Source organism: Siniperca chuatsi, linkage group LG2, assembly GCF_020085105.1.
Source record: "Siniperca chuatsi isolate FFG_IHB_CAS linkage group LG2, ASM2008510v1, whole genome shotgun sequence".
In the NCBI taxonomy this organism is placed as follows: Eukaryota; Metazoa; Chordata; class Actinopteri; order Centrarchiformes; family Sinipercidae; genus Siniperca; species Siniperca chuatsi.
Genome location: NC_058043.1, coordinates 15,228,256 through 15,254,553, shown reverse-complemented (window position 1 = coordinate 15,254,553; position 26,298 = coordinate 15,228,256). Strand labels below are relative to the sequence as shown.

Below are 26,298 nucleotides of genomic sequence, written 5' to 3'. Positions count from 1 at the left end.
TAAATGATTGATTGTGTCTTGTTTGCACCTACCTGTGACGAACCAACTGTGATAAGCCAGTCCATATATAAACTGTTGGAACAAGGACCTGTGGAGCGAGGAGGTGTGAATAAGTGTAAAAAAATAGGGCTTAGTAATAAGTTAGAATAATGTATGTTGCAGTTAATATAGTACTGTGTACTAGGAGTATCCATCAAATCTCTTTCTTCAGGTGCAGTATGTGTGTACTGTATGTTACTCTCACCATGCAGCTGCTGATGTCCACCAAGCTAGGTTTACAAAATCTGCAATTGTGGGCTGCAGATACAGAAAGAAAAGAGAAAAATGTGAGAACAATATGTGCGTCATATCGACTGGATTACATGCACATTTCAATCAGTCTCTCTGTATGCTATTAATTCAGCGCATTATCATCTATTTCAATTTATTACATCTCGTCCTCTCCGGTGTTGAAGTTTATGTTCTTACCACAAACACTCCTCTGGGTGCAGCTCCAGCTTCACTGTTGGGCACCCGTTCACACACAGACTGGTAGTCAAATGACTGCTTGCGGTTGTAGAAGGAATTGTTGTAGAGGGCGTACATCAAGTAGGGATCCACATCGCTGAAGAACATTCCCACCTGTGGAGAATAAGAAACACTGGTCAAGCTGAGTGTAAAGATGAGTGAGACGCCATGGTCAGTGTGAAAATGTATTTATTAACCTCACCTTGTTCCAGTCATCTTTCTGATTAGACATGATTAGGAATCCACCATCATCTATTAAATAACACAGGAGATCCTGCACACAGAAGCAAACATGGACTGTTAATTAGAAGCACAACATGTACAGTGCTCCTGTATGATACAGTAGATTGAGCTGAATACAGGAAGCTCATTAAAAATCTGCAGAAATACTTACTTCACTGTTGGCTTCGCAGTCCATTTCACAGCCCCCGTTTTGTCCACACTGCCACAGAGAAAAAACAAAGTTTGCAGCTGAACATCTTAGAAATACTGCTTAAGCTTGTAAATATAATATACTTTTTATGTATATCTTATTACCGTATTTGAGCCTTGTCGGTTGTCTGTATGGTTGCTGGCAAGAATCTTGAACTTATCTGTCCAGGCTTCAAGGTCTAGTTTCACTCCAACCACTGAGAGAAAGAGAAGTTAGGAAAAAGAGATTCATTAAGAAAGATTCAAAATGCGAAATAATTAAAAGACAGATACATATAAAAGGCCCGACAAATAGATGCAGAGCACAGACATGTCCACACAAAGTGACAAGAAATACAAACACAGACGTGTAATTATCTGCGCCTTGCTCTGAAACATTTTCTTTAACTTCTATAATCATAAGGATGGCTGTCTCCTCTTTCAGATCTGAGCCCACCTGCAGGTTTGATGGTCTTCCCTCCCACTGTGATCTCCACCGCCGTGCTGACCAGGATCCCTATGGTGTCGTTCTCTGGGTTCAGCAGCTCGTCCCTGGCTTAAAGAGGAAAACAAATAGAGAAACAAGCCAGGAGGGGGGGGTTAGAAACAAAGAGCCACAACATTATGAGACTCAGTGTGAGATATATAACCCAAGACCAAGAGCATCATTCACCTGTTCGATAAGGCGCTCGGAAGATGTAGCCCTTGTTGTCCAGACTGCGGCGGTAATAGCTGGCATTAAACGGCTCAGGGTCTTCCTCCCAGGTTTCTGAAGCCCTGAGATTTAGGAGCACAGACAGTGGAGCTGTAAATCTCTGATGTACAAGCCTCCTACGTGTTTATCAAACATTTTAAGACTTCACAACTTACTACTTTAAAAAGAGAATAAAGTGAGAAACACAACAGAACTACAGAGCAGCTGCAGTCCACACATACAGTCTTGATGAGGTGTGTACTTACTTGTTCGGAAATACTCTTGTTACACCTCCATCTGTTGCAGCAAACACGGCCAGAAAGCCATAACTAATTGTCAGGATGGAGATAAGAGACAGAAATCAAATCTAAATCTTACTCAGAGTCAAATCTAAAGATGCAGTTCCCTCAGTACTGGCTTATCGTACTCACGTATTCAAGTCTTTATTCTTCCACACTTTCTCAACCAGCTGTCTGATGATGCCAGTGTCCAGAATCAGGTTATGAAGGAGCAAATTATCACCTAAATGTTGATTTGGTAAACAGAATATTAACAACTATCAGAATATCAGTTATATCCAGATTTCTCTTCTCTGAACACATTGGATCGTCCAGCAACCAGAAAAAAACTGCACTAACTGAAGAGAGGATTTCCAAAACTCACTCAATCCACTTTTGGTCAAAATCTAGCCAAAGATAAAACATGTGAATAGGATTTGAGTATGAACTATTTTTTATTTTTTCCAAATTTCACAGTTTCACCAATTTCCAGTCAAGTAAATCTACAAAACTCACCCTGTCTCTGTTCAAGCTTGGTGTTGGTACAGATGGTGGCAAATTGAAATACATCCATTTTTGCTGATAATGCACCCTGACTATTATCATTTTGGTCATGTATCACACTTGACATTGCACCAGTAATAACTGATGACACTAATAATCACTCATGTTTTGTGGATGTAGTTTTGCACTATTTTTCTTAGGGATTTAAGTTTTAAAAGGATAAAGGTGTTACTCTATATTTTCTTACTATCAACAAATCCCATGAAAAAAACCAACCAACAATCTCTCTCTTAATATTTTCGGACTTCTCTACCCCTGACAGTGGCTCTCAGCCCCAAGCCCTTTCATTCCTGCTGAAGATGTAAATCTTTAAAAATAGTTACATTTTAAAAAAAGGCTAAGTAAATCTCTATAACAGTGGGCCACCATAGATTTAGGAAATGTTACTTAACAGGAGTAAATACTGCATTTGATGACTTTTTTAAGATGCAGATTAATACACATTTGGTGCTCTAGTGAGTATTTACAGCAGGATGGTGTACTGTATGTGGGATTGACTCAAAATAAACAACACGTTTGTCGTAATAAAAGAAATGTGGCTCATTGATGTGTTTTTAATAGTTTTTGAACAACAATGGAGGTCTATGGCACAGAGGAATAAGCTAATAAGTTTTGGCTACACAGACAATACTTACTAGGAGGATAAATTCATGTTGTTTTGGTCTTTTCGTGGTTCTTTTGTGGGATTTGTTGACAATAAGAAAAATATATAAGTCAATCTTGAATAACTAATTTAAAATAAATAAAATGTTAATTTTGTGCATGAGTGAAAAGAAATGAAACTCACATTGTTTGGAGTCTGGTGTCACCTTTTCCATGAGAGCAATGAAGTTGAGCAGGAACTCGGTGTTATTGTTGGACAGTTCCAGATCATTGCAGTACTCCCTAAGGAACAGAAAAGGCATTTTAACTCAGAGAAAGAAGGTTAAAAACAAACACGTTTATGCAATATTTATACTCTGTGTTGTGTGTCCCTCTTTAAAGGACACATAAGGCAAAGTGGGGATGCATGAATCCATATATGTTACTTGATGCTATCGTGTGCAGCATGCGTGTCTTAAAGCTTCATATATGCTAAGAAGGCTGTCAATCAAAACAAAATGTGGATTGGACTGCAGAGCAGAGCATCACAATGAAAGAGTGATTTTATCAGTGTCAGAATTCAGGCTGTAGCTGGAGGCCTTGAGGGGTTGATAACAACACATGCAAAGAGGATATCAGACATTTTTTCCATACATACTGTTGGTTTTTTTCTGGTTACACATTTTGTTGTCCAATATCCATGTTATTCTTTACATTACATTGTACAACCAAACCAATAACCCCTAAATGTATTCATGTAATACAAATATACAGCATCACAGTAGCAGCATGCAAAGGAAATTTGATGTGGCTTCAATACTTCTTTATAATTAGGATAACTAATGAGGGCGAATGCAAAAAAAATCATATTCATATAATAAGTTTATGATGAATTTTAGATTTTCCTAGAATTTGTCACTATAAGTTAACACACCACTCAAAATGAAAAATGAATGAAGGAAACCAACCACTTCCACACAGCAACTCAACATTACAAAATCAACGACAGCAAGCATTCACACACAGGGCTACCTGGGAGCAATGAATACATGTCCTTCAGACTCAAAACTGTTTGGCAGCAGTGATTCAAAATCTGCAACAGAAAGGGGAAGATTATCCGGGAAGAGCAGTGGGCAGAGCAGTGGGGAGTTGTGGGTAAACAGCAGCTGTTCTTCAGAGGTGTAGGGACGCAGGAGGGAGTTTACCATAGCAACACTGAGGTATCATGGGAACACTAGCGTTAGCCAATATGGTGCCTAAAATAGAACCTGACTCTCAATGGACAACTGCTTTAGTTTCACAAGCACTCACACCTTCTTTTTTTCTTTTTTGTTTATAACTTTGCCAACAAACCTTTTCTGATTCATTTGGTTTCAATCTAACATGTTTTGGATGTCTGAGAACTGACTTGCAAGACGTGATGTATCAGGAAGCAAGTTTTCAGACAGATGAAACACTATGAGTGCTTTCAGATCAGGCAGGCATCAACATGGCCAACTATTGCAGGGGAGGTGGGTGAAGGTCCTGATGGAAGTGGTCACCCCTCAGACTGGCAGGGGAGAGGGCTCAGAGAGACACATAATCAGAGGAAATGCATTGCATTGTGAAGGGCATGTCGAAAGGGCAACTTCATTTCATCTATCACAGACAGAACAGAACGCAAAATATCAACCATCATTAAAGTCTCAACAGGTGAGTCTGCGACAAATCCAACATGTTATTTTTCTGATTATGTCATGACCTGTAACTGTGTACAGCAGAGGAATGAAATGTTTTAATTTTAGAGCTAAAATAGAGTGCCCAGGTAGTTTTCCGCCCACAATGCCGTGCACATCCAGGGTCAGGTTTACTGAGGAAGTGTTGGGCCGTGCCCCTGACAGACTGAGGGGTGAGGAGGGAGGGAGACAAGCTGATGGAGACAGGGAGTACAGAGGGACGACACAGGAGTCAGGCGCTGCGCCAAGCGGCACCCTGACACCTGACAACATGGGAGGACCTGGGTGGGCAGGACAAAGCTCAGCCCTGAAGGGTCAGTCTGCAGGCTGCAACGTCTCCAGCTATAGACGAGATACTACCGCTAACAAATGTTAAGTGTTTTGTTTTTGTTTTTTTTTAAATATGGTGATCAATAAAATATAGCTATGTTAAAATATTATGACAACAAGAGATCCCTAGTTACTCTTCTATAAATAAATAACAATACTTACATGAAATGTATGTGCTGATACATTACTATAGCTAAGATGTAGCACTACAAAATTATTTCAGATTAGTGTTTACCTTACTACATTATGAAAATGTTACAGCAAACAATTAGAAATCTTTTACTGAACGTGGAGCTCAATATGCTCTAAAGTGATCTAGCTATTGCACTAATAAGAGGGAGTTTTTAAAAAATCTAATTAAAGATCTGTCAATACCTGAGCCCTAGTGTGAGAATTAGTTAAGACATTTATCAACTAATGACACTGTAAGAAAAAGACAGAGAGAGAGAGGGAGAGAGAGAGAGAGAGAGAGCCAAGAGGGTGAAAAAGAAATGGAGAAGGAAGATGAGGAAAAGAGAGAAATATGGTCAAAGAAAATGAGAACAAAGTGAAAGAAAGAGAGAGAAAGAGAAAGGAGGCAGACACAACCCATTTGGAGCTATCCACAGAAGGAAAAGGATTAGGAGGGGGGGGGACAAAAGACAAGTTTTAACAGAGAACATGAATATCTGTCTTCCTTGGCTGCAGTAGGTGTTTTGTTTTTGCTTCTGGAGCAGCAGATAAGTGGGGAGGAGGGTGAGGTTGGGGACCGGAGGAGCCATCGTGAGAGATATGGGATCTGAGCTGCAGCAAGAGGGTGAAGAGGAGAAGGAGGGATAAAAGGAGGAAGAGGAGGAGGAAAAAGAGGAAAAAGGGAGGAAGTCCTAAAGGCAAGACGGGCAGGAACAGAGGCAAGCAGGCTGGGACAGGTGAGGGGAGAGGGGAGGGGGGCAGCAGGAAGAGGTTCAGGACGAGAGGTGTGGGAAGGAGGCAGCGGTAGGGAGTAGGAAGTAAAGGTAGGGAACGTGGACCAATATGGAGTATACTTGCCCTTGGTGTATGGCACTGTGTGGATCCATCAGAGAAGGAGTGAGCAAGAAAAGAAACAGGGAATCGGGTGGGAAGGGGGGATCACAGACAATATTTTATTCAATTACTGTTTGAATAAAAATATTGTTTTCTTGAAAGAAAGAAACCAATTTAAGTCAAACAAGACAAGAGAGAAAAAGAAATGAAGAGCAAACATCTTATTTGCAAGAGCAAACGAGGGAACGGAAAACCAATGGAAGAAAGGAAATAAAAACTGGGAAATCCAGGAAAGGAAAACAGTAAAGACAAAACCAGTAATTGTAAGACACAACTATGGTCAAACAAAATCAAAATGAAACAGGAAAAGAGGGGAGCAACGGGGTCTGGACAAAGAAAGAATGAGAGAGACAACATGTGTCCCCATTCAGACCCACAAAAACCCAAACTCCCACATTTGACAAGCCCTTATCCCGGGCCGTGTGGGAGTTTATATACTGAATGATTCCAAAGCCGAGAAACATCTCACACAATCCAACAAAAAACAAAACTAAATCACACATATAACAGAAGGAAAACTCCCAAAATCATAAAACTCATCATAAGGAGTGAAAAGCATGCATGTTTTCACAGTTTTTCAGAACATCAAATACTTTGAACACAGATGCTTCAGAATCATTACTTGGTGGAGAAGAGGCGAGAGCATTTGGCAAAAAAAATAATAGCACAAAGGTCACCATTATTTTCACCTGAGTAACACAGTAAAACCACAGCTTTCACCTTTCTGTCAGTTCAGTTATTTTTTTCTTCAGCCAGTGTGAAGAAAAAACATCACCATTTTACAGCACAGCATGAAGACAGGAGGGAACAGGGGGCAGTAGAGGAGTCGGGGGACTCAGGTATGACCCTGCCTATCGGAGAGCATGGGGGTGGGATTGGCGACTCCGCTTGGACACTCCCTATGATGATGTTGGAGACCCAGGACGAAGGACTGAATAAGAGCATAAGGTCATATTTGGGAGAGAGAGAGAGAGAGTGAGGGAGAGAGAGAGAGAGAGAGAGAGAGAGGAGGAGGAAAGAGTGGAAAGAGAGAAAGAGAAGGATAGAGACAGACAGTGAAGGATGCTGGGTATTCCCGGGTACTTACACTGCACCTGAAGGATCTGGTCACTCAGGTTGGCCTTGATGTGGTTCTCACTATATGTGGGCAGTACCAACCCTAGACTGAGGTAACGAGGCAGACGAAGAAAATCAGGAACACATTATGAATGCATATTTAAACTCTTCAACATACATACAACACACGCAGCTGGTTTAAACTACTTTAAAGAGGAAATTATATCATTACTTCTTCAATGTGACGTCTCTCCTTTTGACACCAGATGTTGAGCAGATCATTAGACAGCGAGGGATCAATCTTAAAAGGCACCCTGAGGAGTTTTTGACCACTAGTAGCGCAATGGAGCAATGTTTTCATTAGAGATCCCTGTTTTGTTTGTATGTGCATACACTCACACAAGGATGCACATGCACACACGAGGTGGTGATGTGAAACACAGTTCTGCCAATGGTTTCATACTCCTCCAATGTAATGTGCAGAGAAATGCAGCAATGCGCCAGCAAAAGGCTGCGAAGAGGAAGACTGCTAACAGGTAAACATGGATGTAAATGGATGTTTCTAAATATTAAAAAAAAAATCTGCTTTTCAAATGTTTTGTGAGGAAGGAAACACATTAACCACCTTTGTTAGACCTCAGAAGAAACAAAGAAACAATGAATGTAAACATAACTTAACAAGCAAACTACACACGGTACCTTTAAGTACTGTTTAAACCGATGGGCTATTGGTTATGCAGAGAAAGACAGTCTCATTTAATAAGACTTCATAGGTTATACTTTGTAGTTATACCCACTACTGCAGTATTAAGTCAGTACAGAAGCTTACTGGTTTCCAGGAAGTTCAAGTCCCCAATTCAGTGGATCTTTATGTTGAGTCCCATACGGGCTCAAATCAAATAGCCAGAATACACATCTGCTAGGTCCTCGATGCCACCCTGTGGTGAGAAGGTCAGTGCCAAACTGTTCCCAAGCAAAGCAACTGCGTTTGGAGTGCCCTCTGTAGTAGATCAAACATGGTTGATATTTGCAACACATCGCTGACTGTGCCATTGTTGGCAATCAAATTTCAGCAGCATATAGCACATGAAATATGAGTGAAATAGGGACCAAGTAACGTTAAACTGGCATTAACAGACTTTTTGGTCACTTGGGGGAAGCGCAACAAGCTTCAAAACGAGCTTCACTGACATATTATCACTTTATTCGTCATATAAAGTTGAAATGACGAACATGTTAGCAAACAGTAGACTATTTACACATCCAGCAAACACGGACTAACAGTAGCATTCATTTGGAGTTGTGTTTCTGGTCACCCAAGTGCAATATTCCCTCTCCTTTTAGCTTATGTTTAACTCCTGAGGGAAATATCTGGCTTAGCCGATAAAGCTCCACTATTTCACCAGCTCGTCGCTGATTTTGTCTGCTATTTGATACTGAGCATGTAGCGCACAGTGGGTCAGAATTTTTTTTTCTGAAAACAGTTGCCTGCGTCTAGAAACAATGCTGACGAGACTGGTGAGATTGAACTAAAATGGTAAATTTGGGGGTGGAAAACCAAAACAATGAGCTGAAAGATGCTATAAAGGAACTGCAGAGAAGGGTGAGTTTGTCAGTACAAGGACCTCTTTTATATTACATGTAGTCATTTGATAAATTGTTAAATTATTGAATAATTGTTAAATTGTTAAAAATATTGCTTTAAATTTTAGTTTCTGTTTAAGTCAAGTGAAACTATGCTAACTATACTAACTACTCTCCATAAAAGAGAAATATCAGTTTTACTTTGTTATATGTCATCACTATGGCATCATAGTGATCTACATATGCTCTCTGTTACTAGATATTTACTCTTCTACCAAAGCCAGAAATTAAAGTGAGAAAAAATAGAAATAGATGTCCCATCTCTTAATCTGTGGTGCCACATAAAGCTAAAATGTGACTCAGTAAGAGGATTAATTGGAACAGATAGAAAATCAGGCTGTGACAGTATCAGGTTAGACTGAGCCACAGCTACAGTCGACTGTCTACAATATAAAGCTAATTTAGATTTAAAGAAACATGCAACATCACTAATTTTATGAGCAAAGAGAGTCCCATGTGCTGCCTTAAACTCTAAAGTGTAGGATGCATGACAGAGTAGAGCTTTGACTGTCTGGTTAGAGTCAGATTTGACTGTTGCTGGCCACAACAGAAACACATGAGGATTGTTAAATACACTGGAATTTCCCTTTGAGTTGAATATTAATAGAGTTGTGCAGAGAAAGCCTCATATGGACCCAGCCAGGACCAGGCAAGCTGCCAACAGATGTAATAAAATAAAAAACACACATCAGGCATTTGTAGAACTATTGAATATCATAAACTGTAATTTGCAAAGTGTTGCCTGGAGGAAATGTCATTATGATGCAACCTCAAATGTTCAACCAAGTTTTGAGATGAATAAACTATGCAATTAATTTGTGTTTAGAGTGCTGTTGAAGAGAGAAGAAAAACGGTTCTTTAATTTGGGTTATTCAGATGAATTATTCAATGCAAATACAGAAGGAAAATGAGCAAGTTGCCTTTATTCAGTGATAGGTTTAGTCTGTTCCAAATGCGTGATAGTGGCCGCTACAGTTAACAAACACTGCTGGTTGATCAAAAATATCAAAGTTGGACTTCACTCACAGGTTCAAGTTGCGCAATCTTTTGGTCTGAGGTCAGGTGATGCATGTTTGATTTCAAACATACCTGTAATCTGTACCCTCCACAGGGGTCCATGTGTACGTCCGCATGGCCTCGTCGATGTACCTCTGTTGACGACCACAAAGAGACTCTGATAAGTAACACTGTCACATCCTCAGCACACGTCTCTTCCCATAATTGGAGGGAAACAACAGATCCTAAACATACTGAGTGATTCAGATTCATTACAACACCATTCAGGAAGGTGCTACTTTGGATCATGATTGAGTCTCATATATTGATGACTTGCCTCATCAACTGACTTAATGAGCGTCTTGATTTTCCTTTGCCCTGATTTGCCATCAATCATCAGTCGACGGATCTGAAAAGCAGGAGAGGGAGAGAAAGAGAAAGAGAGAGATGCTGCGGCATGAGAAGGCATATGGATACATTGAAAGGGAACAATAAGTGACAAATAAAATGATTAAATGTAACATATATTAAATACAAAAGTTGATAGTAATGATGATGTTTCAGAGAGGTTGTTTTCACCTCCTCCTTGTTGCTGTCTTCCAGCTCTGCGTCCAGAAAGTCCAGAGTGACGGGCTCCCTGAAGTTAATGATCTGAACACAGAGAGAAAGCAGGGGAAGACGGAGGGGGAGGGTTAACATCAGTCAGCAGGAATAACGTCCAAATTTAGCTTCAGAATCCTAAGCACGTCAACTCATTAGACGCAGGGCGGCGCTCATAGTTGGACCTACTTTGGGTCGCAGGTTGGGATGCAGCAGCACGTAACCATTTGGGTCGATGGCAAAGGTGTAGCCATTGGCTCCAAGCTGTACAGAAAAAGAATGAATGGAGATGAGATTCAATAGTCATCAATATGAAAGTGATATGAAAGTGAAATTGAGTGAACAACATGCTCACTCTGTATGTAGGAGTCTTCTTTTTGATTTCGTTGATTGCAATATCTACTCCCATGACTCCGAGGATGAGCTGGTTCTGTAGAAATAACATATAAAAGTAATTATTATCCACAAACGCACTGCCATCGAAGAATCACAGAGAGCTGGTAGCTGTGCTGTGAGATTACTAAGAACATTTCCATGCCATCTTTGACTTATCACTTTTTTGTGCAATCTGATATATTTTTACAGTCTATCTTAAACTGAGTCGTTTTGCGGTAGCACCACTGCTTTAAGCCTGTGTGATAAGCTCAGAGTAAATACTTTGGTCATGGATACTGAAAGCTGGATGCATCTGTGCTCTCTGGATGATAATAGATACTACAGATGGGTGGTTGTGATGTCTGTTGTCACCTCAGGGGGGAGGTGTTGCCTAGAAGAGCAGCAGCTGGGTGGACACCATTATAAAATGATTGATGATGGTCAACAACAGCAAAGTGATGCAAACTAAAACCCGAGAGCCTCCTGCTACTCCAACTCCTTTCTCTGTTTGAATAAACCATGAATGACAATAAAAACAACATGCTCTTACATAATGACTCATTAATACAAAGGATGGGCTGGGGTATGAGTCATACTGTATGCTGTGTAAGTCCAGCTATTTTAAGCTCCATATCTTGTATTGCCGTGTTGATTTTACCTGAGAGCTCACAGTATCAGCAGTCAGGTTAAAGACTGGCATCGTCCCAGTGATGACGAGGCCCAAACCCTGGTGAAACATATTAGGTATACAATTAAAAATACTTTGTTTTAAAAGGTCTTCACGTATTGCATAATTAAAAATCCAAACCAATAAACACAAGATGCTGCAAATGAATGAACTGAAATTTAAACTCAGTATAAAAAACTTTTAATGATACAAAGTGAAATTGTACAGATTAAAAGGTTGTGACACCATCCTACAAAGCTTACTTTAAGTGTTGATGAAATAAAGTTTTCTCTCACCAGAGCATCCTGGTAGACGTTTGTCCACTGCACCTGCTTGGCTCTAGGCCCAGCCAGCACCATGGGGCGACCCAGGACATCCAGGTACTCCTGCGACAGCAAAAACACACATGCTACTACGACCACACACACACATAATAAACACACATAATCAAACAGACGTTTATAGTGCTTGTCATGTACAGGCGTTAAAAGCAGAGAGCTGGAAGAGCCAACGTTCATCTGTCATAAAACTATAAGACCCTGACCGGCCTCCTCTCTGTCACCACATAAACTAGTGGGCCACCAGCAGCACCATCCTGGTCCTGCCGAGCCATAAAGCCTGCAGTCCTGAGACACTCAAGGCCGTTTTTCATCATTATGAAGGAGCTATTAAAAACATATTAAGGGTGTCAATGGCACAACTTGCAAACAGGCCATTCTCCCTGAGGCTCTACTGTCATCGCCTCACAGTGATTGTGAATAGAGGTGAGGTTAAGTCTACTAGTAATACATCATACTCACTATATTCTTTTGTTCTCAGGAGCCACCTCGCACAACAGCTGAGGTGTCTTTTTTTATAAACAACCTATTGATCCCTGTCATTTTGGAGATGGTGTGTAATTGGTAAAATTATTGAGTGAGTGACCTCTTGACATATGAAGCAACCGCACAGTTTGAAGGGGAGGAAAAAAGGCTGCCGGGGGACAGGACGATCGTACTGTGAGCCTTCAGTGTCCTGTTATTATAAAAACAAGAGATAGCTAAATTATTCTCTAATTAAACCACCTGTGTATAATTCTGCAAAAATTTACGAAAGCTCCAAATTCCCCCTCAGTGAGTTATAATGCCAAATGTCTATCTTTATGTATCAGCACAATATATTCAATATGTAAAACCAGGATCAGCGGAAATGCAGCAGCTCTCTCGGGGTCATATGTTAATTTAATAAACATTAGCTCTTTCCACATGATGACACATTTCCATCCGTTTTGCAACAAAAAGGGTCACAATGCATCGATACACAAAAGGGGCATCCTGTGTAAGCACACAGCTATTTCAGTATTATGCTTTTGACCGTTTGTTTTTCCATCGCCTGAACAGTGAGGTGCTGACAGGCATAACCTATTCTATTATTAGCTCAATAAAAGTCCGGTTTAACACGCCACAGGGAGATATTCCATCAGGACAATGACAGCTAGACCTTTTCACGGGATATAGGGGGAAATTTTCCGCCTGGCTAGAACAATCTAAGAAACATAAAAAGTCAGCAACTGGAGATATGTGGTCCAAAGGAACCAGAGCCATATAGACTCCAGCAGCATCCCTGCACGTTGATTAAATGCTGTTGTCTCCGTGGGTACCAAAACGACCACAATAGCAGAGAGTAAACTCATCTGTACGTTCTCTCTAAAGACATCCAAACTAAAGCCTGGCTTGTTATCATTGCTCCACTGAGATCCTATACAAAGAAGCCAGAATAGATGAAATAAGTCACTACCATGCAGAAACACAAAATATAGTGGCATTTATTTTCAAAACTATTCCACTCTTCCTACATAATCGCGTGACTCAGGACGGTATGAATAATAATACTTTTTCCATCTGTGGTCCATCTGTTATTTGAATGTTGCCATCTTAGTCAAGTGAGACTATGTGATGAGTGTGTGATGTTGAAGGGCAGAATGCGATTAAATAATGTGTCTTCTGGGTCTATACAGAGAGCTGTAGTCACCCACCTTCAGAAAACCTATTAGAGTAAGTGGCAGTTCTTAGAATATAAATATGCCAGATTTAATGGAACAGCTGACAGCATATTCTGGGGCCTGATCGCTCACCGGGGCTGAGGGGGGTTGGGGGTGGGAGGAGGAAATGGGGGAGGAGAAAGGAAGGTAGAGAGGGGGAGGAGGGGTGTGCAGTAGCTCCCCCACCTCCCAGCAATGGAGTCAATTTCTACAGCTGGAATGAGGTTATCCCAAGGCCCTCTAGAAGCTCGTAGTGCCTCAAGCAAGTGTGGGGGGTGGCAGGGCCCTGGGTGTGTGAGGAAGCCGAGGTGTGTGTGTGTGTGTGAGAAAGACAGAGCGAAAGAAAGCGATTTAATAACAGAAAGAGATCTGAAAGTCTTAACTTGAGAGCGTCACATTATCATAGAAAGACTATAACCCTTTTTGTAATCACTCCATCTCCAACTCTGTCACTTCCTTTCTGTAGTCATCCAGCTGTGTCATCTTCTGTCCTTTTGTTATGGAATACTGAAAAGCATATCTACAATCTGTATAATTATCATCAAGGCAGCCATGAAGGAAGAATGGAATAGCTTCTTGCTTAAAATTGCTTGTTTTCCCAATTTTTTGTGGATTCATAAAGGTGTATTCAGTAGTTTATGTGCGCTCCATGTATCTTACCTGGGTGTTGATTCTGATGGCTCCAATCGATGGAATTTCAAAGTAGTAACCTGAAGATTAAGGGGAGAGAATCAATACACTATTCCAATAGAAATCTCCTGTGTCCAGCCTGCTTCATGGTGCCTGCCTACTGTATGTCATATCCTGTCACATTTTCAAGAGTTAAACAGTCACAGTGTGTACAAAAGCGATCCATGTTGCTAAGTACATGTAATGCCATCATTTCCAGCCGATGATTTTGGGCCAAGCAGACCTGATAGAGCTTGTGGCCATTGACCTCTCCACACTCGTGGTTGCGCTGTAGGATGTAAATGTGGAGGCTCATTGGGAATGCTGAGCCCCAGGCACTGCTGCTGCTGATTAGGAATGGAGTGACCGACTGGGTCAATAACCACGCCGCTCCCCAAGTTATTAAAGCCATGAGTGTTTATACAAAGAGCCGCGAAATGGAGACAGCATCCCCAGAATGTTAAAAGGCAGAGATGACTCTCATTATTTTGATACATTATGCACTTTGCCACAGTGGTTTGCGTCGAGATTTGCCTTCTCTGTCTCATTCATTTGCACACGCGAGCATGCAGACATTATGCACTTCTGTGCACATACATACACTTCTCTGCACACACAATCTATGGCTCACATGCACACACACACACACACACATACACACACACACACACACACACACACACACACACACACACACACACATTCATACATACATGCAGGGCACATCTATTTGTCATAGCTTTGTTCAGAGCAGTAGTTTATCCCAGTGCTTTTGGCAGCATGCCAGAGACATCTGTGGGTGTAGGGCAAAGCTCGGCGAGAGGTGAAGAGAGGAAAATATAGGCGGTAACTAAAAAGTAAGACTGTAATGTAGATCTCCTCTGTGCTGAGCAGTTTAACAACAGAGGTCTGCTGTGTGAAATTATGACTTCAATCAATAACCTATTTTCTTGTGAAACTCATTTACATAATGCCTCGGTCCCTTGAGAAGTCAGTTTTCCTCAAACATCATCCTCACATTTATGAAGTAATTTAGGTCTGTTTTGAGACAAATACAACAGAACATTTGGGACTTTTGGTGTGGTCCATTTGACTTGGGTATCAAATGTATCACACCCATTGAGTTTAAAATACATCATGCCTTTTTTGGGGACAAAATTGTGTTTTGGTTCTTTCTAGATTAAGTCATTGTTATGTAGGTTAAAGGTGGCGATTCTAATCCAATTCTGTCCGTTCAGTGTGTGCGCTGAAAAAAAACCCTCCAGTGTTTGTACACAGCCCTGGCTCTGTAAATGGGAAATAAACCAAGCCACACAACACTATTCCAGCCATGATTTCTGTGTCAGGTAACGTTATATGACTTGCCCACGGACATTCAGCTTACTTTCTAGTTTGCCAATATATGCTGTTGTTGTGATGTTAGCTATAGTAGCAGGAGAGTTGTCAGTATCACTGTCTGGGGCTGGTTTGCTGGCTCTGGGAATCCGTCTGGTCCTCTCTGGCCGTTAGGAGCAGCAGCAACGGTAGGGACAGTTTGCTAACCCACAACCTAACTAACATTAGTTATATTACTTGCTGTGTTGTTGTTTGCTCTATATCATGGTATTTGTCATGGTATTGGATTTCTCCAGAATCGCATACATCACCTTTAAGTGAGTATGCATTTCCCTCTCATGTAGACCAGAATGCACTACTTTCTATTCACATTCAGTTTCCTTATCAAGAGACGCCATATAAACTGGTATAAATTTACCCAATAAAGTTGTTTGAGGATTTTTCTTCTATTATGGATGACCATCAAGAATTTATGGGATATTTCATTCCTAGTTTTGGATTATAAACAGCACTTTTGTGGAAGTATTAGGATCACCATTGCAGTATGTCATATTTGCTGCTTTTATCCTCCAATTCACCTATTTTTTAAAGATAACTCTCCTTTCTGTTTTGGATTTTGTTACACTGTGTGAGAACATGGAGAAATGGTTTCATTGTCCTCAGAGTCACAGAGAGGTTACTTTCTTCTTAAAATGGGATTGAAGCTCAAATGAGACAACAGCTAGCATCTCCAAGTGCCCTTAGTTGTGTGTGTTTGTGCTTGTGTGTGTGTGTGTTACTGCTGTTTGTCAAATGTGTGTATGTCACGGGTGAAGGGTTAGGGCCTGTGGAAGTGTCAGGAAAATGGCTCTGTTGGAGTGAGATACCAAAGAGTAATACATACTGAAGATATGAGAGGACAGCTCCATTGAGACTGATGTGTCAACACTATTGTCTTATGTTGGCATAGACTTTAGTACCATGGTAATCACTACAGTCAAGAACAGCAAAGAGCATGTTGGCACAGAGGCGTAATCCTGGACTTTCCCCAGCCTGACAGGGAGATGGCACGGTAATCATCCTGCTACCAGACTCCTCCTGCTAATTAATAACAACTTCTGGGGAGATACTTCTGAAGCACTTGGCTCCACCGACAATAAGCTAATCAGCAGCAGCAGTTAGCCAAGGCTTCATACAGACAGCTAGAGGCATCATAGAGGAGCAGCTTCAGATAAACTGCAACACTGAGAAACAATATTAAATCAAACCACAAAAGGACATAAGAGAAGTCGGTTATGGATTAAAAAATTACACAAACGCAAAACTGAGCACAGCAACAACAGTCTGAGTTAGGTTGGGATTAAATGAGCTGGGTCAAGATGAGATTCATGCAGACAAAGTAGATGACAGGATGAGCAGCTGAATCATATGGGATGTCAGCCTGTCTGTCAGAGGCAGGGCTGCCTGTCTGCAGGGTTATTTTAGGGATTGTGGCTGCTTTAGATTAATAAAACACAAGCAGTGTGGCCTCACAGCAAGAAAGTTGTGGATTCAGACTGAATCCCCCATAGTCAAATTGCCTGTATATGTGAATATTCAATTAAATTTTATTTATATAGCGCCAATTCATAACAGAAGTTATCTCATTGCACTTTTCCTATGGAGCAGCTTTATAATATTATGGTCTGTCTATATGTGTTAGCCCTTTGACAGGAGCACCTTTTGCCCATTTCATGCTGGGATAGGATCAGTACCCCAATGACCCTAAACAGGAAAAGGGAGTACAGAAAATGTATGTATTTAATCATTAATTTTTATCAGTGTCTAAACAGTTGTAACTTTGTGACGGCACAAGATTTCAGACTCTTTCTTTTTAATCTCCAATCTTTGTTCAGTTTATATCTGGTTATGGAGAGGGGCCTAAAGGGTTAACATTATACTCTTAAAACCAATGAGCAGAACACACCTGTGTTGTTGCTTGGGTGCTCTCAAGAACAAATGCAATACATTAATTTATAGTTGTTTTGTTAAGATTGACAAGGCTTTGCATTTCCCACTTGAGAATGACTTCACTTGAGACGACGTCCTTCATCAGGATGCTCCACAAATGCATTTTCACTGGTGTTTCTTTTAACAGGGGTATCTAATGGATGTAAAGTTTGAAAAAACATGTCGGAAAAACATGTCCATCTATAAAATCACTATCGAGAGCAATGTGGACGTGAGGAACCAGGGATCAAACCACCAACCCTGCAGTTAATGGACAACCTGCTCTACCTTCTGAGCCGCAGCCAGAACCCATATTTCTCTTTTATATTTTACATACAAACATATGCTTTGATAGAAACACCTTATCCACTTACCTTTATTGGCACAAGCTATCCACTGCAAAGGGGTGACATCATAATTATGCTGGCCAACAGAGAAGGTGAACACACGAACCTGGATGGGCAAATGGAGAGAGATGGAGAGAACAAAATAACGAATCATATGAAGGCAATGCCAGAATAAAAACAGCCAAAAACCAAACTTCCTGCAGAGACAGCTACTAGGGCAAAACAACACCGCACAAACCTCCTTCTGGATGGCAATAAGGTTACTGTCAAGTGACAACTACAATGCACAAATCTTGAATATGATTAGATTAGCCTCCCAGTCAGCTCACACATCTGTCTCCAACACAAGACGGCAGTGAGAGAGTTGTCAAACTGCAGATTATTCCTGTATGACAGCAGCCGTCATGATGGAACCAGATAGTAATGGATATCAGAATAAATATTGGTGGGAATGTGAAACAGGCAAAGGAGGGGTGGGAGTGACATCAAGACTGGAACAGAGACACAAACTGAATATCTATTGGCTTAATTTTCTGCTGATAAAGTGGCTAATTAGTCAGCAGGTCAAAGCTGTTAACACCAGCAGCAAAACAACAAAAGCGACAGAAGAAGAGAGAAAGAAAGAGAAACAGACAGAGAGGAGAGTTTAAGAAAGGCCAAAGAGATTAAACATAAGAGGAAAAATCCAGAATCAAAACAGTCAAAAATGGAAGTGAAGAAAGCTTGGAGAAGACGTTATGTGCACGGACTGGAGTGCTTGGCATGTCTGACAGCCTAACTAACACAACTGCCTGTGCACTAATGAGACAATGTCAGCAGAATAGGGTGGGAGGCAGAGAGGGAAAAGGGGCCTGCTAAGACAGTTTCTGGACATGCATGATCTCGTGGGCTGGCAGAGCGAGTAGATGAATACATAACAGCCTTATGGGGACAGACTCACCGTTTTGTTGGGCCAGTTGTACTTCTCAAAGATTTCCTGTGCACGATCCTCCCCACCATCTGTAAACATCATTATCATCTTATTGCAGTTGGCCCTCGGGGCACTGCTCTCCTGTGGCACATGAAGAGAGAGGAGGGAGGAGAGAAGAGCAAAGAAAGAGCGGGAAAGAGTTCGAGAGATGGGTTAGGTAATATGCAAGAATAAAAGGGAAGGTGATCAAGCTAGAACATCATTTAAAACTGTGTCGTGCTGTGGTAAATATGTCAAAGAAGAAAAGTTTACACAAAACATTAGATATTATAGTAACACTTAACTTTAACCCCCCGCTATTTAGCATTTATAAGCAGTATATAAACATGTGATAAAGTGTCACTGATACTTTGACACTCCATCAAGACTTTGTAGGAAAAAAATGATAAAGGATTATGCTCGGTGTGCAGATTGGAAGTAGGAACTTTCCTGTATTGTTTATTGGGATTGTACATTGATCAGACCATTCTTGATCAGCAATCGCTTTGACTCCTGATTTAAACTTACTATGGGATAGATCTCAAATACCAAAAATATCAAATTGTGTATTTTCAGTTATTATTAGCAAATATGATTACAGCTTCCAGAATTATTTTATTTGAAAATAGCAAAGAGATTTGGGTAGATGCAATGGAAGAGATCTTAGTAGATTCACGCCATATATCTCATCTCAACAGATTAAAAAGTAGTTTGGAAGATGGGATCTCTTGATGGGACCTTTTTTCATAAAAATTGACAAAGTGTCTATTTAGAGTTAATTTATGGCTAAGAATCTCCTGTGTATAGGATTGTTTCCCTTTTTATTTTATTTCATTCACTGGGTCTTTTACTTTAGTTTGTGTTCTAGTTTTTACTTTTATTTTCAATGTATTCTTTTTTTCTCTACTTTCCACACCATGTCTTTAGTAATGTCTGCTCCTGATGATGTGAAGCTTTACTTGTTGCCATGTACCAAACCTTTACTTTAAAATGACTAAAAACATAAATACCAAAACAATGTACTGTCCCTTATGTTTACAAATGTGTGCAAATACATATATGGTTGTGTTTTTCATTTAATACTGGTGGTTAACCTGGAAAATTTCCCGTACTATTGTTTTTATTATTCTTTGTCCTACATTTTGTTGCAATAAACCCATCTAAGCTTTTATTCTTAGCTTTTCATAATACATTTACAAATGCCCTAGTTGGTAGGCATAGGCTTCCTTATATTATCAGAATTTAAGATTTCATTTGAAGTATACAACATTACTCTAGCATTCAATTTGATTGTGTCAGAAGCACTTTCACATGCATTTCAGCGCTATATGCTCATAGCCAGGCAACAGTTTTTAGCATTCAGCTTTGATACGAACCGACCCGCCTGCCTGCACGGCAGCTGCCATTGATATGCAGGCCAGCGGCATGTCAATCTGACAAGATTCTAATAAAGATAAATAATATTGCTACAATTACATATTTTTATTGTGCTTCTGCCACCAATCATGGGAGTGAGTCTGCCACAGACAGCGATTAAAGGGGCCTTTTTATTTCACATTCTGCCGGCAAGGGAGGGGGGGGGAGCTGGCACTTGGCTCTATGCCTCCAAGCTCACCAGAGGAATATAAAGTGTCTGTGGCTGATCTCCTCTGGGCTGCGCTCATCAATCATCCCATCAGAGCCCATTAGGGTGGCAGCCTCTTAAAATACACAGCAGCATACGGAGCTGAGGCAGCACCTGTGTCGAGAGCACGTGGATGCCTGCTGCTGACAGACGTCACCACTGTGCTGGCTGCTGCAAACGTTAGCATGACTCCACCGCAACAGCAGTTATTATCAGACCTACCTTCGACAATGACATAACTCTGGAAATGTCTTATATAAACCTGGACCCCTCACTGTCAGCACTGTTTTATCACGGTTAATTCAGTTTTATTAATTGGATTGGACAGTCACCCCGACATGACGGATAATAACATGCCGGAGCTACAGTACATAGTTCCAGCATGTTATTGAAGACTTTCTGGAGGCACACAATTCCTCAGCCACAGACAAACATCCACCCTTGCATTGCCCTTCCCTGAAAGGTTGTTGGCTCTTACATTGAGAAGCTGTTCAAAGGCAAATGTGAAGCCAGACTTGTAATCTGTGGTTCCTTTGGCTTGCATATGCATGACAGCCTCCTTGAAGATCTTCTTGTTACGAACATTGGCTTGGACCAAAGTCCGGAAGCATGGAACAACAGCATCTGCCTTCTCATTGAACTAGAAGGGGAAATACAAAGACACACATGAGTATACTGTATATGTATACTAGCTTTTCCGGACAAAATATATCACTAAATTTACAAATTAAAATTTGTGTCCAACTATTGTTAGACAGTGTATTTCTGTATTTTCTCCATCATGTGTGCGTAGTTCATGGCGGCAGGATTCAGACGTGGGTGTGTGCAGATGTAAGCTGCCCTGCTTCTCTCTGGTTGGCAGTAAACACTAGTAATTACAACTTTCCACACAAAGAACAGGTGCACCTGAAACGCCAATGCAAACTACTGAGCAGAAACCCAGCCAAGGTAATATCATCTGTCTCATCTCATCTACCAAATTAGCCTAAAACTGTGTGTGTGGGTGTGTGTGCCTGCAGGCTTGTGTGTGGTGTATGGGTGTGCATGTGGCGTGTATATTTTTCCACTTGTGTGCAGTGTCTACGTGTGATTACAATATTAGCAGAAATGTCTGTAATAGCAGGTTTCAAATGCTGTTTCTTCTTGAAGGTCAACTTCAAAATCTACTGACATTTTCAGGACAGACTGATGTAAAACATTATGTGCGAGAAAAGCTGACATTTCTATAGGCTGGTGTTGTGTCATATTTAAATTGTCAGACAAAGAAATCAAACACACAAAAGTATTAAGAGCCACATATTCATCACTTCTTAATATCACATCTATTGTGTCTTAAAATGTTAGGAAATACAGTAGCTCTTAAATTAAGAAAAAAGGAGGTGGGTTACATCTACTATCTATAATAAATAAGAAATAAAGTCCTATGACTGAATGTATTATTAAAACTAATTATATTGCCATTAAAGAGGTGAGGCCACAGTTTGTCATAAAGAAGTGTGCTGATGCATGTAGACACCAGAGATGGTGTTTGATGATTATTTTTTGTTAATTTTGAGTCATTCATGTCTTCTGTGTTTGCAAATAATTCACAGCAAGCTTTTGTAAGCCCTTACTTTCTTTATAGGGGTGAAAATCAGATGCGTTTCCCACCCAGATTACCATGCTCATTTTTTGCTCTTAGAGCTGGGATTTAGAGGCATACAGTGGCTAAGAGCAATGGATTATGAGGGATTACTGAAGGAAGTCTCCAAACAGAGCCACCACACCGAGCATGTGGACGTGTGTGTGTGTGTGTTATCTGTCCTGCAATATAGGATAACAATAATATTTCCCTAAACATTAGTCCTAATGGAAAGCTTGGTAATCAGCAGAGAGTGAAAAAGAGAGACAGGCACAATCCCACACGAACAACGGTGGAGCAGGAAAAGCAAATACACTATAATGAGGGAAGTGCTGCGTTTCCACAGCAAGCAAACAACTGGGAGCAGTATAAGCACACGGTGCTGTTTACTGACTGCCTGCTTGATTAGCACCTGCTTAATGAATACAACAAATAACTGTGTCGTTGTTGCTTTCAGGAGTGATTTGTATCATTAATGGCAAATCATGATCTGCAAGCTTCTACTTACCCTGGCCACATTCACATAGTCGTCATCTGATAGTGTCTCCAGCATCTCCACTACGGAGGTTTTCATCAGCTTCAGAGTGAGTCCGCTGACACTTCCACTCCTGCAGAAAAGACGCAATGAGGATCAGTTGTGAGAAGACAGATCCTAAACCTGCTCATGTCCATTTTCCTAACTTGTGAAGGACATGTTTAAGATGGTGATACAATGATAGGTAGACTTAAATTAAGGTGAGAAAATGAGCAGGGATCGCCTTCCTCTAACTTTAGGCTTTCCTCAGACCAACAGGTGGCACTAGCGCTCTTTGAAGGAGACACCCACTCCAGGCAAGGGGAAATGTTGAAAGAGGAGGCAGTGAGAGAGACTGAGGAGCAAGATACTCACACATCCACAATGATGACCATGTCCTTTGGAGACGATGCACCTTGGATATACCTGTACAAAAGACACAAAGAATGGGCTTTAATTTGTTCCCATAATCTTTGAGAATTGCACTAAAGAAAGAAGCCAAAGGCACAATGAGCTGAGCCATGATGATATGGAGCGACCATGGCTGAGCCCACTTAAGCTACAGAATACTGAAAAGGCTTATGTACTTAGAAGAGTTATTAAGTTGTGTTATATACTTCAGTGCTGGCTACAGCTACTGTCGGCTGACTTCAACAGAGATACTCCTCTTTACTGAATAACAATGCCTACTCTAAATAATTATTGCAGAAGCCAAAGTAATTGCTAGTTTATGGTCTAAGTATATAATAACACATTCAGTAAAATAGCCTGCACTGAGCTGTACAACCTCCTTAGCACACAAGCCATCACTGTAAAGACAGCCCTTACAAGCCTAGTGCTGAGTCTAAAAGGTGCAAAAAATAACATCTTCTGTATCAACGGAAGCTTAAATTAGCTAGTTTCTTTTGTCTTTGTCAAAAATGTGACAATATTTATATCAACTACAGGCTGCCATAAGCTGTGCTGGACACCTGTTGATGTTGATGGAAGTTCTCCATTTCAGGTGACATTTAATCAAAGTCACAAATCACTGTTGCTTAAACCTTTAAAAGTGGCAGATTTTAAAAGTGTTTTCTTTAAAAATCTGCCAATAGCTTGACTCATTCTACTTTCAATACCAATCAACATGATCAAATAAGTATTCTCAAATCAAATGTGTACTGTTGTAATGAAGTAATCTACCTTACACTGCCATACTTGATTGTTTAGGATATTTATTTCAAAAAACAGAAGTCCACACTCTTGTAGTTATTTAAAGGTAAAAAGAAACAAAACAGATTTTAGGACTGAAGATGAGCATAAATGATGTATTAAAATGGAATTTTCTGCAGTCACACTCTGGTCTAATATGCTTTATATTTAGTCACTTAAAATTAATATAAACTTGTCAAGGAGCAGCCTGAGTGGTGTTGACCTGTGCTGTGGAGAGCCTGTGCTGAGCTAAGTGCTGTCAGTAAAATAAGATAGCCGATGTTCTGTTCCTTTGATGACTCATCAGTTGGGTGTCAAATGCATTATTTACTGTGGCGGTCCCTTTGTTGGGGGGAGGCACAAGCTGCTTAAGACCATTATGCTTCTGCTGCAAAGCAATTGCTAAAATAAGGCTGTTCTGGGTGTGTGTCAGCCATGGCACAGCGTAGGCCCACAAGGCAGAGATTGAACACTGAACTAGCAAGGCCAGATGACTTGTGTCCTGGAAGAGGCGCACACATAACATCTGTCTACAGTTGATAGAGGATGACATACAGAGGGAAATCAAAAATTCCCTCATTCTGTTCCAGTGGCAATTAAATTCACATTTACCCATGATACAAAGAGAGCCGAGATTGATGGGCATTATAGGTTTTCTATGGCACGCTGGGAAGGGTGAGGGGGGTTTCAAATATGAGTACTAGTTTGACATTCTGAGGAGTGAGCAGGCAAGCAGTTAGCAGCCGTCTTAAGCAGAGGCAGAGTAATCATCAGGGGTCTCTTTCTGCTGATTATCAGCAGTTCAGCTGAGTGTGGAGAGAAGCCAGCTGCCTGTGGGCCAGAGAGGCTCTTTTCTTATGCTTGGCCAAGCTGATATGGAGGTAGAGCAACAGAGCCCTGGTAGGCTTCGCCACTGCTCCCACAAGTCTCACTGCTCCCACTCAGGCGCCACTCCAACCTGCAGAATGACCCCTGACCCGTGTTGAAGTGACGTCCCTCAGCTCACCGCACGGGCTGCTCAAATCTGTTTTTCAGACACAACCTGGGCCCCACTCTGCTGAAAAGCTGCCTGAAAGACTCGGCACCAGCACTGCTTCACAAGAGGTCGATTAACTGAGCATGCCCACAGTGAACATGGGCAAAATGTATGTGTGTGAGGGAGAGAGGGGGGAGGAAGAATCCAATTATTTTCAATAATAAAGAATGCCACATCAAAGGTAGAACTTCCGCAGCTCTCCACAACTGTGTGGCGTACGAAATCAGGTCTGGAACCATGAGGCATATTGGCATGCACGACTTTTATCAATTTAATTACTGGGATCTTAATTTGAGGGAGTGAGTGGGAGAGGAAGAGAGCTGAGACTCCACACAGTGGCGGCTTCTATCATTCGAGCGGATGGAGTTTGTGAAAGCGATCATTGATGCAGGACGGAGACTCGGTCAGAATGTGGCCCACGTCTCCACTCCCTCAGGCTCATGGATGGAGACACCCCGTCTGGAGATTGAAGGAGGGTCATTTGGTGACGGCTGATACCTGCAGACCAACTGCAGATTTTCATTAACTTCTCTGGTCTATTTCTCATAGAGGAGAATAGTCCTTTAATGGGACTTACTAAGTTATTTTGAAGTGGCTAAATGTTAATTATAAGGCAATACAGACTTCTATTACTAGTAGTAATTACAGGTCATCTTCCACACCCAATGTAAAATCTCACAAAGGAGAACTGTGCTAGCTTTGGCCCTAAAATCTGCTGAGAAAATATCACTTTCAAGCAGATCATTTCTCTCTAACTGTGAAAGAGGCAGCATTGATCAGCAGTAATGGGGTTTTGGAGGAATGTGTGAGCAGTGATGGAGTAGAGAAGAGTAACACATGAGACAGGATAGCGTCACTCAACACTGAAGCTATAGTGCTGCCATGGCTGATTTTCCCCACAGATTGTCTTGGTGTATCAGCACCGCTCTCTTTCTCTCCCTTTCCATTGCGTAAAGTACAACTGAATTTTCTCTGTGCTTCTGAGCAGAGAACATCAGTATCAGAGAGAGTGGGATGGAGTCAAGGATTTTCAGTCCCTGGGCTGATACGCAGTTCTATGGTTCTGACAGATAAAAATCATGAATTGAGGCCGGTATCAACTTATAATTCTCCACATTTTGACTCATGGATCCAGATGTGTTGTTTCTGCATGGATTCCAGTCAGTAATTACCTCTCAGCTTCTGCCCACTGATGCCATTCTTTCCCTGTCATTACCCAGTCTCCTGCGTGCCAAGGCCAGGTGACAAGCAGATGGGCCTGGCTGGTGCTGAACTGAGCCCTGTCGGCCATTCTGTCCCACCGTGACACGACTATCAGCCGGCAGACACAACATTTCAGCCTATGGCCTCTGGCCGGTCACTCAAAGTTATGGTCAATATCTAACCACTGGTGCTGAATCATAACTAGTGAAATCACTATTGTATTTACATGTGAGAATGTGTCAGTTCTCTGTGAGCAGCTCATTACAGAAGATAAACTAATGTGAAAGCTCTCCCTCTGAGTCCAATTTGTGATGTACAACCAGCTATGATTTAATTC

At 41.1% G+C, this 26,298-nt stretch overlaps 1 protein-coding gene across 4 annotated transcripts in view; it reads right to left on the bottom strand.

The window, feature by feature from the left end:
* cacna2d2a (calcium channel, voltage-dependent, alpha 2/delta subunit 2a) overlaps positions 1–26,298 on the bottom strand; it is a 148,385-nt gene that overhangs the window by 6,375 nt on the left and 115,712 nt on the right. For 3 of the 4 annotated variants that reach the window (XM_044216018.1, XM_044216035.1, XM_044216042.1), the window contains 27 exons: positions 22,907–22,957; positions 22,526–22,625; positions 20,875–21,036; positions 18,764–18,874; positions 17,851–17,929; positions 14,165–14,214; positions 11,781–11,870; positions 11,476–11,544; positions 10,798–10,872; positions 10,632–10,706; positions 10,422–10,493; positions 10,180–10,251; positions 9,936–9,997; positions 7,234–7,310; positions 6,111–6,125; positions 4,069–4,129; positions 3,242–3,339; positions 2,044–2,134; positions 1,879–1,941; positions 1,592–1,695; positions 1,376–1,474; positions 1,045–1,136; positions 902–949; positions 710–781; positions 469–621; positions 245–297; positions 33–88 (listed from right to left, as the gene is read on the bottom strand). In XM_044216018.1, coding sequence (XP_044071953.1) covers positions 33–88; positions 245–297; positions 469–621; positions 710–781; positions 902–949; positions 1,045–1,136; positions 1,376–1,474; positions 1,592–1,695; positions 1,879–1,941; positions 2,044–2,134; positions 3,242–3,339; positions 4,069–4,129; positions 6,111–6,125; positions 7,234–7,310; positions 9,936–9,997; positions 10,180–10,251; positions 10,422–10,493; positions 10,632–10,706; positions 10,798–10,872; positions 11,476–11,544; positions 11,781–11,870; positions 14,165–14,214; positions 17,851–17,929; positions 18,764–18,874; positions 20,875–21,036; positions 22,526–22,625; positions 22,907–22,957 — 2,150 coding nt within the window. The remainder of the gene's footprint in view (positions 1–32; positions 89–244; positions 298–468; positions 622–709; positions 782–901; positions 950–1,044; positions 1,137–1,375; positions 1,475–1,591; positions 1,696–1,878; positions 1,942–2,043; positions 2,135–3,241; positions 3,340–4,068; positions 4,130–6,110; positions 6,126–7,233; positions 7,311–9,935; positions 9,998–10,179; positions 10,252–10,421; positions 10,494–10,631; positions 10,707–10,797; positions 10,873–11,475; positions 11,545–11,780; positions 11,871–14,164; positions 14,215–17,850; positions 17,930–18,763; positions 18,875–20,874; positions 21,037–22,525; positions 22,626–22,906; positions 22,958–26,298) is intronic. The other variant, XM_044216027.1, reaches the window with a different exon arrangement.